This window comes from Triplophysa rosa, linkage group LG19, assembly GCF_024868665.1.
Source record: "Triplophysa rosa linkage group LG19, Trosa_1v2, whole genome shotgun sequence".
In the NCBI taxonomy this organism is placed as follows: domain Eukaryota; kingdom Metazoa; phylum Chordata; class Actinopteri; order Cypriniformes; family Nemacheilidae; genus Triplophysa; species Triplophysa rosa.
The window spans coordinates 4,308,485-4,325,303 of NC_079908.1; the positions used below are offsets into that span (position 1 = coordinate 4,308,485).

At 41.6% G+C, this 16,819-nt stretch overlaps 1 protein-coding gene across 1 annotated transcript in view; it reads left to right on the forward strand.

Annotated features, from left to right (window-relative positions):
• The window catches only part of LOC130570011 (rho GTPase-activating protein 26-like), a 103,699-nt gene that overhangs the window by 47,595 nt on the left and 39,285 nt on the right, over nt 1-16,819 (forward strand). The window contains exons 2-7 of the mRNA XM_057360060.1: nt 7,694-7,789; nt 9,468-9,529; nt 10,516-10,587; nt 12,246-12,347; nt 13,156-13,266; nt 13,564-13,668. Coding sequence (XP_057216043.1) covers nt 7,694-7,789; nt 9,468-9,529; nt 10,516-10,587; nt 12,246-12,347; nt 13,156-13,266; nt 13,564-13,668 — 548 coding nt within the window. The remainder of the gene's footprint in view (nt 1-7,693; nt 7,790-9,467; nt 9,530-10,515; nt 10,588-12,245; nt 12,348-13,155; nt 13,267-13,563; nt 13,669-16,819) is intronic.

Below are 16,819 nucleotides of genomic sequence, written 5' to 3' on the forward strand. Positions count from 1 at the left end.
TGCTTTCGTGGATTTGACCTGAGATTAAATGTAACGGTTTCACTACTATAGCTCTGTTTGTTCTGAATTTTGAGACCGTTTTCTCTGAAGGCTTTTTCCTTGGGTTTTATTTTTCTGTGAAGTTGCTTTGGAACAATATTTATGATCATTACACGGCTCGTTGGAATGCTTGATTCTGATTGGCCAGTCGCCACATTTGCAGGTGCGTTATTCCCAGATAAAAACCTCTCAAAACTAATACGGTAACCCGGATGCTGCAAATCATGTTGACAGGTGCAGTTTAATATTACACAAAGAATAAATATAAATATGTCTTTATTGTATGACATTACGTGTATGACATTATATTTACAAATGATTAAACCGATTTGCCTGTTCGTGACGTTTGAACGTCGTTTATTACCTTAAAACCGAAACTAAATGTCTTTTTCTCGCGGAAGGTCTGCATTCGGTAAAAATGAGCTAATGAAATATTTCAAATTCACATTTCATGTCCAGTTTTTTTCTCATGTGGCAAGTAGCCGTGTAATAAGCGGGATAATGTACAAGCAGCCGGCTGTTATCGCGAAATAAGCCCCTTCAGTGTGATACAAGTGTGAAAAACTAGCACAGTTAAATGATTAATCACATCCAGAATAACAGTTTGTGTTTACATGATGTATGTCTGTGTACTGTGCATGTTTAGTTTTGTATTTTTAAACACATACACTTACATGTATGCATGTATTTCGTTCGTTTCCATTTTCGTTTTTTGTTCCTTGAACCGGTTCAGAGCCCTTCATTTCTGTACATCTTTTATTTTAGTAAACATTGCAAATGTATATATAAATACATCTTAGATCTGTTTTCTTCTAAATTCCCATTATTTTCAATTTTGAATTAGTTTCAATGTTGTTGCAGTTGGATTCATTCAGTGTTGTGGGCGTGTGAGCTAAGATAAGTTGAACAGTTGAACGGTTCTCTTTGACTTCTTCAGAGATGTATTAAAGCCCAAATGATATCAGCACGCAGCGGCTTTGTTCGGTTTGCTTAAAGAGCTGATGTGAATGTGTGTCAGAGCACCACCGCAGATAAACTGATCTGCAGTCAGTAGACTTTATCACTGAAGTGTAGAGATACATAGATACTACATTTCTCCACCGATAGCTGATTAGAGTGATTTCTGCCGTTACCGATAGTATAGTGGTGGTTATATTAACTCGCAAAAACAAAATTCAGATTAAATTATTATTTCTTAACTTTCTGAATGTTATTAATTCATATAATGACTATTAATGTTGAACATCAAACTGGTGATGTTTCTAAGCATTTTCTACAGAGCACAAATTCATTGTATTTTCCTGTCCTCTTTTGATTGACAGGATATACTGGCCCTGATCATTGGCTGTTTTATTGGCCGATAGCTGATGAAGTCAGTCAGAAAATTGACCCTTGTTCAGGTTTTTCAGTGTGATAACGACCTTTTTGATTCTTCCCGCTGAGGTGACAGTTGGTTCTTGGAGATCATTTCCCTCCATGTCAAACTTTAACTTTAATACTTTAAGTCATGTAGGGTACACAGCAAACGTTTTCCTCGGTTTGCTCTTTCCAAATAGACGTTTTCCAGTTATGATGGAAAACCAAAGGGTCTGACTCCCATTTAAAAGCTGATCTGACTAGCCAACATCTCATTCCTTAAAGCGATAAAATAAAAATTCTGACATTATTTATTCACCCTCTTGTCATTTCAAACCTGTGTGACGTTCTTTCTTCCAGAATACAAAAGAAGATATTTTGCAGAATGTTGTTAACTTGTCCCTATTGACTTGCATTGGTTTTGTGTCCAGTCAACTTTCTTTAAAATATCTTCTTTTGTGTTCTGCAGAAGAAAGAACGTGATAAAGGTTTGAAATGACAAGAGGGTGAGTAAACGATGACAGAATTTTCATTTTGGGGTGAACTATCACTTTAAAGGAGTAGTCCACTTTCAAAATACATTTTCATGGTAATTTACTCACCCCCATGTCATCCAAGATGTTATGTATTTGTTTCTTTAGTCGAAAAGAAATTAAAGTTTTTGATGAAAACATTCCAGGATTTTTCTCCATATAGTGGACTTCAATGGACTCCAAAAGGTTGAAGGTCAAAATTACAGTTTCAGTGCAGCTTCAAAGGGCTTTACACGATACCAGACAATGAATCTTATCTAGCGAAACGATCGGTCATTTTCTAAAAAAAACACAAATGCTCGCCTTGCCACTGTTCACGTAAATGATGTTTAATTAACAAAGTTCGGGAGGAGACGGAGCATATAATCAGCCAGGCTGGTCTCCCATCAGTAATCACCGCATCTACCCAGCATTTAATCAGCCCGGCTGGTCTACCATCAGCAATCACCGCATCTACCCTATCAGCTCAAGCAAGCACTCTTATAAATAGGGAAACCATCTTACCTGCTTCATCTCTTCAGATCAGCATCGATAAGTTTCGTTCGATGCTATGTCCGAGGATCTTTACAAGTAGTAATCATGTCTCGGACGTTTCACAACAGCGTTGCTCATAGACGCACACGCAAAACAGCAGCTTGTTTGCAATACACGGTTCGTTTTGCTTTTCGATAAATATTCCCAAACGAAAACCAAACTCTAAGGAAGGACGTAAGGTATTCAAGGGATCCTACGGATTTTAAAAGCGCTGCAGCCGAGCAGCAGGCTCGATCCGTAAGCAACATTTCCACTTACCTCTTCCTCGCAGTTTCGGGAAGTGATTCCGTATCCCCGCTGGTTTACGTCGTGCACGTCACCTCTTTCGTTCCCAGATGCAATTGCTGCCAGTATGCTAGCTCGTTGCTAAACGCCGGCTCGCTGCTAACGCTGGCTCGATTAGTAACATAATCGGCACTTCCGAAAGGGATTGTTGGTTAACTAAAAAATGTTTCCGTATCATACGGTAACTTGCTCACTCTCAGCGTCTCCCTGCTCTCACATAAAGCTAAGCATCATGCACACACTGGAATAACTCCTTCTTCAAGCACAGGTATCACCTACACAAGACTTTATCACTATCGATGTAAACTTGCAACTATTGTTTTAACCTTTGCAAACAGACCTTGTGCGTTCACTGAGGTGTCAGAGACATTTATACGCTCACAAACTCGCCATACGAAACTAAACATCGTCGCATACCTGCAGGTCATATGGGCTCTCGGGCAGTCCCCAGCCAGAAGCGAACAATCCCCAGACTTTTCAGTATCATATTCCGGCTACACAAGACGACATTCGACCACAACATGTCCAGTTCAAACCCCTGCTCACGAGAAAGAGCCTACGATCGTCAGGTCGCAGCAACAGGCCACCTCAAGCCACCTCAGCAGCGCAAGCAAGCCACCAGCCAGCATGGGTAGCACCACGGATTCCTAGGACGCCATGGACCACCCAGTCGAGAGATTCCAGCAGCTCATCCCTCCAGCCGCATTGCAGTGCACGGCTCCCGCCAACGCCCCATCAGTAGCTGTCACTCCTAGCCACCCAAGCTACGCTAGCTTGCTACCACCCGGAGCCCCGGCTCACTCATACCCCTTCCCCACCCCAGGCTCTTGACCACTAGCATGAGGCTTCCTCCGCTAGCGACTCAGGCGCCGGTCCCCGGACCTTACACAGCCACTTAAGAAGCCGCTGCTAGTGCGAGCATGCCTCCGCTAGCCGCTCAAGCGGCTGCCATTCCCTCCCTTCTCTCTTTTCCACAGGCCCGTCCGCAATTCTCTTTGGCCACAGCATCATCGATGCCCATGCCAGCCAACGCACTGGCATGGAACCGCCTCCCGTCTCAGGAACCATCAGATCACAGATTCTGGCAGAAGTTCAAGCTGCTGGCGCCCGAACTGGTACCTCCCTATCAGAGCTGATCTTCCAATAAACCTCCCCCTGAAAACCCTCCTCGATGCCTCTCTCAGCTCCATCATTCAGGCCATCTCCTCTAGGACCCTCCAAGCATATCTCACCGCATGTAAAAGTTTCAGGTCTTTTCACCAGGGGTACAACATCCCCTTTCCCGATTTCTCTCATCACCATCACCTCATTCAGCTCCTTCCTCAACATTTCAATAAACCTTCAGGCCAGCTCAATTAAGGATACCTGAGCGGAGTCCATTCTTCCATAAACACATATTCAACTCTTAATCACCAGCCATAGCAAGCTCACAAACATCTATGATCATCAAGAGCATCCAGAGAACCCAGCCCACCCGTCCATATGCCAGGCAACCCATAACCTCGGAAATACTAACCAAATGCACCTCTACCCTCCGCAAAGGATACCACTCCAGGTACGTCGCCCGCACACTCGACGCCATGTTAATCCAGGCATTCTTCGGTTTTCTAAGATCCTCGGAAATCTCCACTCGATCCAGAGACAATGTCATACTCCATCAAGCAAAGCAAGACTGACCAAACCAGGAGAGGCCATTTCGTCTATATTTTCAACCTTCAGTCACGGATTCAACCTTATCAGACCCTCCTAGCCTACCTTCACTTCAGGAAATCCCAAACCAAAACCACATTGGGTCCTCTCTTCGTCGACGAATCCAACCGCCCAGCTACACGCTTCTGGTTCCAAAAGCACCTCAAAGCCGTCCTGCTCCTGTCCGGCATCCCCGCAGACCACTTTTCCGGCCACTCCTTCCGCATAGGTGCAGCAACCACAGCCGCCCAAAAATGTCTCTCGCAGTCTTAAATTCAAGCACTTGGGCGCTGGACATCGGAAGCTTTCAAGAGCTACATTAGGTCAGATCGCTCCATCATCAGGGAAGCCCATCGAACCCTCATTTCCCGAATCATCTAAAGAATCCATCCTTCACCTGCACGGGCTCGAACCTCCACCACTTCGGCCTTCATCTCCCTAGCGGGAGACCTCACCACCACAGCAACCACCTCAGCAATCACCAGGGATTTCATTCAAGACCCGTTCTCCGCAGGGGCCTGTGCTTCCCTCTCAAGCGGCTAAGCCAGTATCGCCGCAGAGGCCCGGCTTTCCATCTCTAATACAGAAGCCAACATCGCCGCAGAGGCCCGTGCTTCCAACTTAAGCGCAGAAGCCAGTATCGCCGCAGCGACCGCCTCCGCAGAGGCCAGTGCTTCCAACTCAAGCGCAGAAGCCAGTATCGCCGCAGAGGCCAGTGCTTCCATCTCAAGCGCAGAAGCCAGTTTCGCTTCAGCGATTGCCTCCGCAGAGGCCAGTGCTTCCATCTCAAGCGCAGAAGTCAGTATCGCTGCAGTGACCGCCTCTGCAGAGGCCCGTACTTCCATCTCAAGCGCAGAAGCCAGTTTCGCCGTAGCGACCGCTTCCGCAAAGGCTCATGCTTACATCCCAAGCGCAGAAGCCAGCATCGCCACAGCGAACTCTTCCGCAGAGGCCAGCGATAGCATCTCGTGCTATGCCGCATCAGACATCACAGCTGAAGCCAGCATCTCCATATCTTTTTCTTCTTTAGAGGCCCTTGCTTCCATCTCAAGCTTAGTAGCCAGCATCACCTTATCTTCATCTTCTTTATAGGCCCTTGCTTCCATCTCAAGCTTAGAAGCCAGCATCTCCGCAGCGACTGCCTCCTTATAGGCCTGTGCTCCCATCTCAAGCGTCGGAGCCAGAGTCGCCGCAGCGATCGCCTCCGCAGAGGCCAGTGCTTCCATCTCAAGCGTCGAAGCCAGAGTCGCTGCAGCGATCGCCTCAGCAGAGGCCAGCATTTCCATCTCAAGCGTAGACACCAGCATCACGGCAAGCAACTGTCTCAGCAGAGGCCAGCACTTCCATCTCAAGCGTGGAAGCTAGCATAGCCGCAGCGACCGCTTCAGCAGAGGTCAGCACTTCCATCCCAAGCGTGGAAAGCCAGCATCGCCGCAGCGACTACCTGGGCAGAGACCAGCACTTCCATTTCAAGCATAGAAGCCAACATTGCCACAGCCTCAGCCGAGGCCAGCTTTTCCATTTCAAGCATGAAAGCAAGCGCCGTGACAAAAGCATCCAAGAAGCCCGAGCTTCCATCTAAGCGCAGAAGCCAGCATCGCCGCAGCGAACGCCTCCACAGAGGCCTGTGCTTCCATCTAAGTGCAGAAGCCAGCGTCGCCGCAGTGATCGCCTCCGCAGAGGCCCGTGCTTCCATCTCAAGCGCTGAAGCCAGTGTCGCCGCAGCGATCGCCTCCGCAGAGGCCCGTGCTTCCATCTAAGGCGTCGAAGCCAGCGTCGCGCAGCGATCGCCTCCGCAGAGGCCGTGCTTCCATCTCAAGCGCAGAAGCCAGTCATCGCTCCGCAGAGGCCGTGCTTCCATCTCAAGCGCAGAAGCCAGTTCGCTTCAGCGATTGCCTCCGCAGAGGCCGTGCTTCCATCTCAAGCGCAGAAGTCAGTATCGCGCAGTGACGCCTCGCAGAGGCCCGTCTTCCATCTAAGCGCGAAGCCAGAGCAGTCGCGCAGCAGCGATCGCCTCCGCAGAGGCCAGTGCTTCATCTAAGGCGTCGAAGCCAGCGTTGCAGCAGCGATCGCCTCCGCAGAGGCCAGTGCTTCCATCTAAGGCGTCGAAGCCAGCGTCGCAGCAGCGATCGCCTCCGCAGAGGCCAGTGCTTCCGTCTCGCATTCTGCCGCCTACAACTTCTACGGAAGCAAGCATCACAGCAGCGTTCACCCCAGCAGGAGCCTCCACTATTACAGCTGGCTCCCTCCTTCAGTCGCCTCCTTCCAGTATCAGGCTTAACCCCAGGGACACCCACGAAGCCATGTTCATTTATGGTTTCTGAAATCCCCATATTTACAACCTCTACGTGCACTACTCCCAGCCGCTCACGGATTCCAACTTCTCATCACTCCAGCAGGCACCCTCACTGCATATCAGTTTCAACCATCCTCCGAGGAACCCCTACCCCATTCTTGTCTCATCTCAACCTCATCTCCTAAGGAGCCCTCATCCTATCATCTCTTCCCGAACGCAGGTCACCACCTCCGCAGCGCCTAGCATCGCGTCTTGGGGGTTATGCGTACTCCGGCTGCTGTCCCACTTTATCATGCCTTTGGGGGTGTGCTCTGGGCTCGAGCCGGTTCCGAGCTCGGCGCACTTGCCCTGGCCAGGGTAGAGTGCTTCGAGTTCGTATAGATCCGGCAGGCTCGGAGCCCGCTCCCTGGACAGCACGCCAAATACGCATAAACCTTCATACCCATGCTCTGTCATTATTATCCCTGCAACATCGCTGTTATCTGCGCAGGTGAACTCGTGAATACGTTATTACTTTGAAAAGGTCACACTAGGCAGGAAGTACCGAGTCAGTGTTTACAAGTTGAACGTGCAAGATTTCAACGTAATTAAGTGAAGTCATGAACGCGCATTGCAGAACAGTGCAAGGCGAGCATTTGTGTTTATAAAGCATATACATTTTTATTTATTAACTACCTTTAACTATTATTCCTTATTTATTGTTAGGGACTTTTCTATAGAATCCTTTTGCATTTTTCTTGCAGTATCTTTTTCCTGTTCATCTGTATCTTTCGCTTTGTCAGTCAAGCCCCAGACGCTACACAATTTCCAAAACGCTCAACATATTCTCAGTTTCTCTGTCTTGTTTATTATTTATCGGAAACTTTGTGGTTTTGTCACTCTCTGCTACTCATGTATGCACATGTCTTTAAATATCACTCACATCTCTTTTTTTTAACACGTCGTCTTGCATCTTTTGCAGATTTGTCCACTGCAAAGAGGAAATTTGCAGAGTCGCTGAACGAGTTTAAATTTCAGTGCATTGGTGATGCAGAGACAGATGATGAGATATGCATTGGTAAGTTATCAACATTGTTTCCATTTTTAGACCATCTTGACACGAGATCTTCATTACAAAAATGAACTGTGTGAAAACACGTGTTCCTTAAATCAGTTTGAATGAAAAAGCTTTTATATAATTTCCATGTTGTTTCAAATGAAGAGCAAGTTGTCATCTGATCCCAGTCCAGGTCTTCACAATATGTTCAATAAGAGCTTTTAATGAATAAAGACAAGCTTAAAGGGATAGTTCACCCAAAATAAAAATTCTTTTATCTTTTACTCACCCTCGAGTTGTTCCAAATCTGTATACATTTCTTTGTTATGATGAACACAGAGAAAGATATTTGGATGAATGCTTGTAACCAAACAGTTCTCGGACCCCATTGACTACCATAGTAGAAAAAATACTTTGCAGTTCTGGGGCACTTTTGGCAACCATTGTCATTTTTCCTACTATGGTAGTCAATGGTGGCCAAGAACGGTTTGGTTATTAACAGAAATTTACACAGGTTTGAAACAACTAGAGAGTAAGTAATGATGACAGAATTTTCATTTTTGGGTGAACCGTCCCTTTAATTGAACCTCATCCATACTGAATCCATATTTCATTACGCTCCTATTGTGTCTAATACCTTATGCCTAAATCTAAAGTTTCAGCTTTACTTTGATATATTTCCCATAATTCCTCATGATGGTGTGGCATCAAAGTCTTAAGTGTTGGAACCTGTGGGAATATTTGTGGCTTTCTGTAAGTTCTGGCACCTCAGTTGGAAACTCGCTCAGATCCTGCTTGGCTGAGTTCAGGAGCAAGTATTGACTTGCCTTTCTTCTGATCTCATCTTTAACTGCAGTCTCTTGTTTTGTGTTGACACTGTTCTTTATGAATTTCAACATGAAAAACAACAGGCCACAGCAGAACCCGACTGTAATCTTTCTGGAGTTTTCTTTAAATTGATGATTAAATTGCTTGCTTTAGCTGTGGAAGGCAAACATCACTTATTATTGCTCGTATACTTTGCTCAGATATTTCTAAACCCAAACCCTAAGCACGAAACATATATCGAGACCAGATATCATAGACGGCAATGCCCCGGCAACAACCCAACTTAGCAATTTTTGAACAAACAACCATCACTTTTCCTCAGAAAAGGTAAGAATACATAGTTTTGTTCCATGGGGCACAAACACATTTTTCATGTTTGTGGATTTTTTTCATTGTTTCATGTGTTAATAGTTAATAGTGATAGTTCACCCAAAAATGAAACTTCTGTCATCATTTACTCACCCTCTTGTCATTTCAAACCATTTTTCAAAATATCTTCTTTTGTGTTCTGTGGAGGAAAGAAAGTCATACAGGTTTGTCAAGAGGGTGAGTAAATGATGACAGAATTTTCATTTTTGGGTGAACTATCACTTTAAACGCTGTCTGGCAGGCCGGGGTTTTCTGTTAAGAGCACTAAGCGGGAGCGATTTGTCACATAAACTTGTTTTGCATGGCAAACACAAAACCACTTTTGCACAGTTTTACACAGTTGTGAAATGAGAAGTGTTGATATTGGCTGAGCGTTATGCCGTGTTTTTCAGGGTGTGTGTGGTGGATTATATAATGACAAATGACGACTCAAGTTAAAATGATGTTAATGTGCACAATATGTGTTATGTCATCAACATCTAGTTTTCTTTTCTTTTTATAGCCAAATCGCTGCAGGAGTTTGCTGGTGTTTTACAGAACCTGGAGGATGAGAGAACACGGATGGTGAGCGGGTGTCTTTATTATCTCATCACCATCATTATGCCAAAAATGTTAAGAGAGTTCACACAAAAATGTTGAACACGTTATCATTTACTCACCCGGCTGTTTTTCTTCTGTGGAACCCTGAAGATGTTTTGAAGTTCATTCAGAGACAAGTGACGATGGATGCAGTTGAGTTTTAAAATCTGCATTGTATGCATGCACTGTAAAAAAAAAATCTTTAAAAGAGATTTTCTGTTAACTGGAAAAACAAATATACTGTATAATAAAATTTAAAAATCCTCTAAATTATAGGATATAAGGATATACATAAGTGCTGTCAATCACACATTCTTTCTGTGATCATGATTAACCGCACATAACACGTCAAAGCAACTGTTTCAAATCGCGCTTAAGTGGTTTAAAAGCCTGTACATGAATAAGAGCGTGATTACATAATGTAACGCTAGACAAAGGATGACCAAAGAAACGGATGCTGCGTTAATTACGTTATATATTTTTGACGTGTTAATCTGGAAAAAATGTATCACATGCGTTAACGTTGACAGCCATAATATATGTTAAATTGTTTTCCCCATTGTTCTTGTAAATTTGTTGTCTTTTTCTGCATTTCAAAAATAAACTGCAAAAAAAGAAATGAAATTTCCTGGCAGCTGGGGCGCCAGAAATAAAGGGTAAAATAACAGGTTTTCCCTGTAAAATTACATTTTCTCTGATTTTCTTGTACATTTGCAGTCTTTTTCTGTAATTTTTAATACTTATTTTTTTGTAAAAAAACATTTTTTATTTTACGTGGAAAATCTGTAAAAAATAACAGGATTTTTTTACATTGTGTGTTATATTGTAAATCTTTTGAAGACATATACTGTATATTTGTATGGCAGACAACTCAACACCAGAGTGCACTGATTCTCAAGTGTCATCATGTATAAATGATGACAGAGTTTTCATTTTTGGGTGAACTGTCCCTTTTTCTTGTGCCTGGACAGATTGAAAACGCAAATGACGTGTTGATTTTGCCCCTGGAGAGATTCAGGAAGGAGCAGATTGGAGCAGCAAAGGTCAGTGCAGAACTTCCTGTTAAAGCTGTTTTATGCTTTATAGATGATTTGAATATAAGAAAACAGTTCACTTGCTCGTCCTCATGTCATCCCAGATGTAAGACTTCCTCTCTTCAATAAAAATGCTGTCATGTTATCTTTTTGCAGTATATGGGACATGTTTAATGTCACATTCATACATCATTAAAGCAGTGGTTCTCAAACTTTTTCATTGTAAGGCCCCCTTTGTGTTAAGTGCATCGCTTTGCCGCCCCCCATATAAAGACGTATAATCTTAAACTTAGAATTTTAATTAAACCAAAAACATTCAGTTATACAAAGCTGGAACCTCAATTCTTTTGGTTGGTGGTGTCATTTTTCTGATGTTTGATTGCATAAAATCTATGATAAATTTCTATATTTCATAAAATGCCACAAAATCTGTGGCTCCCCTGGATCCATCTTGGGCCCCCCCAGGGGGCCACGTCCCCCAGTTTGAGAACCACTGCATTAAAGCAACCCAAATGACCCCAGTGGGTTAATAAATGTCTTCCTAAGTAAAACAAACAATATTTTGAACTTGACTTTAAATATAATATCACAACAAACCATGAGACAATAGGGAGCCACAGAGAAGATGTGTTTTTGTTGGCCAACCCGGAAGTTAGCGCTGCAGTGGTTCCCTCGACCGAAAGCCTATGCATTTTGCCCATAGACTTTTGTTAGATCGCAAAAAATAAGCTTTGTGATTAACACAGGTTTACAGTATGATGTTTACACGTTTTTTCTATGAAGATAATCTTTACAAATAACCCAACATTTGTTACTTTTGAAGGCGAAATACAAATTGAATTGGTCTTGAGGGCTCCTTGTGGACCCTGGCCCTCTGGTAAAGAGACACTGCTGTAAGACTGGTTAGACAACACTGCCATCTGTTGGCTCTGATGTGTAAGCGCGTGTTTTTAATGCTCTTCTTCTGGTTTAGGATTGAAACGACAGTGAAAATTTGTTACAAATAATTCAAACTTATTTCGCAATGGATGTTTGATGGCGATGCTAGTAGGAATAACATTTTATATATTTGATAAAGTATAATTGGGAAGAGTGTGATGTTAACTTGTTCAGTGCACCCTCTTCCTTCATTTGATCCAATTCTGTAGTCCACGGAGACCCGAGCGGAGTCTCCTCCCCAGAACGCAAGCCAAACTTGTTAACTATATTTATTGACCTCAGATGCGCAGGTGGACTTGTGATATCTAGTTTGGCGAATTAGGTACAAGTCTTGCTTCTTTCAAGCATTTGATTCACAAGTGATGAATCGGATGCATACACACCCGTTACTGTGAACACGCATCTGGTTATTGGACCGTTTACATGTGTGGAGTTCAGAGACCACCAAAGGGATAGTTCTCAAAATATGTTGTTTCTTCATTCATTAAAAACACAAAAGGTTGAGGTTCTCTGCATGGGAACTACGGGCTGTTATACTCTAAAAAGACTCAAATGTCAGTTCTATATCCATCGTGTTCTGAAACCACATGACCTGATTTGCTGTTGAAAACTTTATGAGCTGAAAATCTTGTTCGTTAAGTCAGATTGACGACTATTGAATGTAAAAGATCCTCACTTTGTTGTATGTTTGAGTTCGCTCAGTTTGTTCTCTTGTGTGTGTGCCGCAGGAGGCGAAAAAGAAATATGACAAAGAAACAGAGAAGTACTGTGCAGTGCTGGAGAAACACCTGAGCCTGTCCGCCAAGAAGAAGGAAGCCCACCTTCATGAAGTATGTTTAGCATGCGCCATTTTACTCAGTCATGTGTGCAGTTTTCCTGTTTCAACAGGAAGTTGTCCTTTTTTGGACTTGGACTAGTTACCCTTAGAAACATTTAAAATGGCCGTTACTCAGACAGTTTCTGCATATCTCATGTTCATCTTGAGCACTTACAGAATAGTGTTGCACCCTTCAAATCTCTGTAGAGTCTTCAGTTTGATCACATTTATAAAAGACAGATACAGCTGTACGATAACACACCACGCGTACGGGGAGGAACAACTCATTGCCAACAAAACACAGACATATGACTCAGTTTGACTTACAGCGTGCGGTTCATGTCCGGCATCTTTTAGCGCTGGGACCGCTCCATCTATCAGTTTCAAACGATATCCACCGTTTATATAACCTATATGACATTTATATAATCACCGAAATGCAGTTATTACATGGCTCGTTGTAATGCTTGATTCTGATTGGCCACATTTGCAGGTTCGTTATTCCCAGATAACAACCTCTCAAAACTAATAACACACGGTAACCCGGATGCAGCAAATCATTTGACAGTTTTTTTTGACAAATTAAGTATAAATATATCTTTTAATGACATATATGACATTATATTTACAAATGATTAAACCAAATTGCCCGTACGCGTCGTTTCTTACCTTAAAACCGAAAGTAAACGGCAATTTTCGTAGTTTTATATGTGCTAAAAGTTTGATAAATGGTATATTTAAAGCAAACAGATATGGACAAAAGCCCCAAAACACTTTCTGACCAAAAATATGTTTTGTTTTGTTATATGTTGTTTCCTCAGGCAGATAACCAGGTGGATCACGTGAGGCATCACTTCTACGAGGTCTCGCTGGAATACGTCTTTAAAGTCCAGGAGGTTCAGGAGAGGAAGATGTTTGAGTTTGTGGAACCGGTAACACATCTTCAACACAACTCTGTCTTTATTTCTGAGAGCATCTCTATGTAGCTTACCTTTTTTACAAAATACAAAAGTTACTGTAGTACAATAATGATATCAGATGGTAACAGCATCGTCATGAACGATCACCACATTCACATGCCATAACATGACATTGACATGGTACTCTGAGGTTTTTCGTGTGTATGTGTAACAGTAATTTAATGTTTGTAATACAAATTGAAAGTGAAAAAAGATTATAAATATTTTCTGATCACCGACTGCTGCTGTGTTGAATGTTTTTGTGTGCAGTTGCTGGCGTTTCTACAGGGTCTCTTCACGTATTATCATCATGGGTACGAACTGGCCAAAGACTTTAACCATTTCAAGACAGACCTCACCATCAGCATTCAAAATGTGAGAGTCTACGACACCATCTTTGTTTCAAACCTCTCTGCAAACCGTTACTTACTGTACTACTGTATATTATAGACCAAAACAGCATTCCATAAGGTCACAACTTCATTTTTTTTACCTTTCACTGATTTACTTTGCAGAAAACTCGTAACATCATTCACTTAGTTTTTTTCTTCTTCTAGAATGAGGGAGAATTACTCACAGCAATAAATGATATGTACTTGATTTTTTCATGTCAAATTTGACAAGTTTTTACAAGCGTTCTCCAAAAGACGTTATACCGTTAAATATCTTTACATCTGTTTATAACCTGCACCTGCTCTTGAAATCCGGTCAGTAATGGTAGTAAGTCGGGGTGGGAATCACGATACGATGCAATACGTGGCTCACGGTACCGATAATATCACAATGGCCGATTCTGCGATAATCGATTTATTGCTTGACAATCCTATAACGATACATCACGGTATCTATGACTCCATGGAAGCAAAATGCCCATGAAAAGGATAAGTGCAACATTTGTCACTTTAAGGTTTCAGTTGGTAAATTAATAACATATTACCAACATTTTACATTTACATTTATGCATTTGGCAGATGCTTTTATCCAAAGCGACTTACATTCCATTGTATTATACATTTGTTTCTGACTATGTGCAATCCCCTGGGATCCAACCCATGACCTTGACATTGCTAGTGCCATGCTCTAACCACTGAGCCACAGGAAAGCTATTGAATAAACAAATTAATCATTTTTATGCTTAAATTAAAAGCTTATCTTTGTGAACTGACACATTTAACATATCACTTTAAACAGACTAGATCTCACATCTGCACTGTTGTATATTTCACTGGTTTGCACTCTATCTGCCATTACCTACCTTCTTTTTCTCTTTTTAAATATCCTTGCTTGTAAAAGTTGTATTTTACATATATATAATTATCTGTATTTTTTATATATATATTTATTTATTCTGTGTAGTGTTATTTGTATGCACCATGGGTCTGAGAGTAACACAATTTCAGTCCTCCATATGTATGTACTGTACATGTGGCAGAATTGACAATGAAGCAGACTTTGACTTTGACTTCAATTAACTCCTTAAAAATATTGTATAAACCAGGTACATGCATACATACAGTATAAGCAGTGTTGGGTGTAACCAGTTACTAAGTAATTAGTTACTGTAATTTAATTACTTCCCCCCTTGAAAAAGTAAAGTAAGGGATTACTCTTATTTTTTCTGTAATTTAATTACAGTTACTTCTGATGTAATTAAACTAAATGCTTTGTGTAATGTGTGTGTGTGCAGAAGTGGAATTGACATCAAAATTCAAAGTCTAACTTTAAAATCCATGCTTTAATGTATAATTCTCACATTTGTAATTAATAATGATACTTTATGTACAGTGGCTTGCAAAAGTATTAATCCCCCTTCATTTTATTCAAATTTTGTTATGTTGCTGCCTTATCTTAAACTACTTTAAATTAAAAATAATTTACATTAATCTACACTCCATGCACAATAATGACAAAACAAAAAACCAAGTTTGTGACAACTTTGCAAATTTATTAAAAATTAAAAACTGAAGTAAGTACATTGCATTAGTATTCATACCCTTTTCTGGGACACTTGAAATTTAGTTCAGAAGCATTAGTTTTGCTTGTTGATGTTTATACACTTCGAGTGGAGTTAACCTGTGCCAAATTCAATTGAATAAGTATGATTTGGAGCGGCACATACCTCTCTATAAAGGGTGCAACAGTTGAAAATGCATATCAAAGTAAAAACCAAGACATGAGGTCAAAAGAACTGCCAGTAGAGCTTTGAGACAGGACTGTATCAAGGCACAGATCTGGGGAAGACTTCTGAAAAAAATCTGCTGTATTTGAAGGTTCACAGAAGCATGTAGCCTCCATTTATCCTCAATGAAAGAGGTTTGGAACCACCAGATCTCTTACTTGAGCTGACCTCCTGTCCAAACTGAGCCATCGATGAGGAAGGGTCTTGGTTAGAGCGGTGACCAAGAAGCTGATGATTACTCTGGTTGAGCTCCATGATCATATGTGGAGATGGGAGAAACTTACAGAAGGACAAACATCACTGCAACACTCCACCAATCTGGGCTTTATGGCTTAGTGGCCAGACTCAAACCTTTGCTCAGTGAAGACACATGGAAACTTGAAATATGCAAAAACGTACTTCAACGAATCTTTCAAACTGTCAGAAACAAGATATTAAGATATCTTAACAGTAAAGTGTAGTGGAAACAGCATCATGATGTGGGGGTGTTATTCAGCTTCAGGGACTGTACACAAAATACGGAGATGATGATCATGAAAACCTAGCCCAGAACATTCAGAACCTCGGACAGGGCAGAAGGTTCATTCTCCAACATGACAATGATCCTTTGCACACAACTAAAACAATTCAAGAGTGGCTTATGGACAACTCTGTCTATGTCCTTGAGTGGCCCAGCTAGTGCTTGAACCCAACTGAACATCTCTGTAGAAACCTGAAAATGTCTGTCTACTGATGATCTCTATCCAACCTGACAGAGTTTGAAAGGATCTGAGGAGAAGAATGACAGAAAATTGCCAAATGCAGATGTGTAAAGCTCGTCACATCATATCCAAAAAGATTTGAGTCTTTAAAGGCGCTTTAACCATTTTCTGAGTTGAGGATATGAATACTTATGCAATGTACTTATTTTTGTTTTTTATTTTTTATAAATTTGCAAAGCTGTCAAAAATCAGTTTTTTGTTTTGTCATTATTGTGCATGGAGTGTAGATTAATGTAAAAAATAATCATTTAAAGTAGTTTAAGATAAGGCAGCAGCATATGTGAATAAAATGAAGTGGGATGCATACTTTTGCAAGCCACTGTAGTTTTATATTATTTATTTGAATGAATTAAGAGCCGTTTCATGCCTATCCTTGAATCACTTAACTCATCAATGTTGATATAGGATATAGAAAGTAATTAGTAATAAGTAATTAAATACTTTTTGGAGAGAGTAACTTGTACAGTAATCTAATTACATTATCGAATGTGTAATTAGTAACTAGTAATTAATTACTTTTTCAGAGTAACTTACCCAACACTGCATATAAGTACATATAACTTTCTTTAAACCTAAGCACATTGAC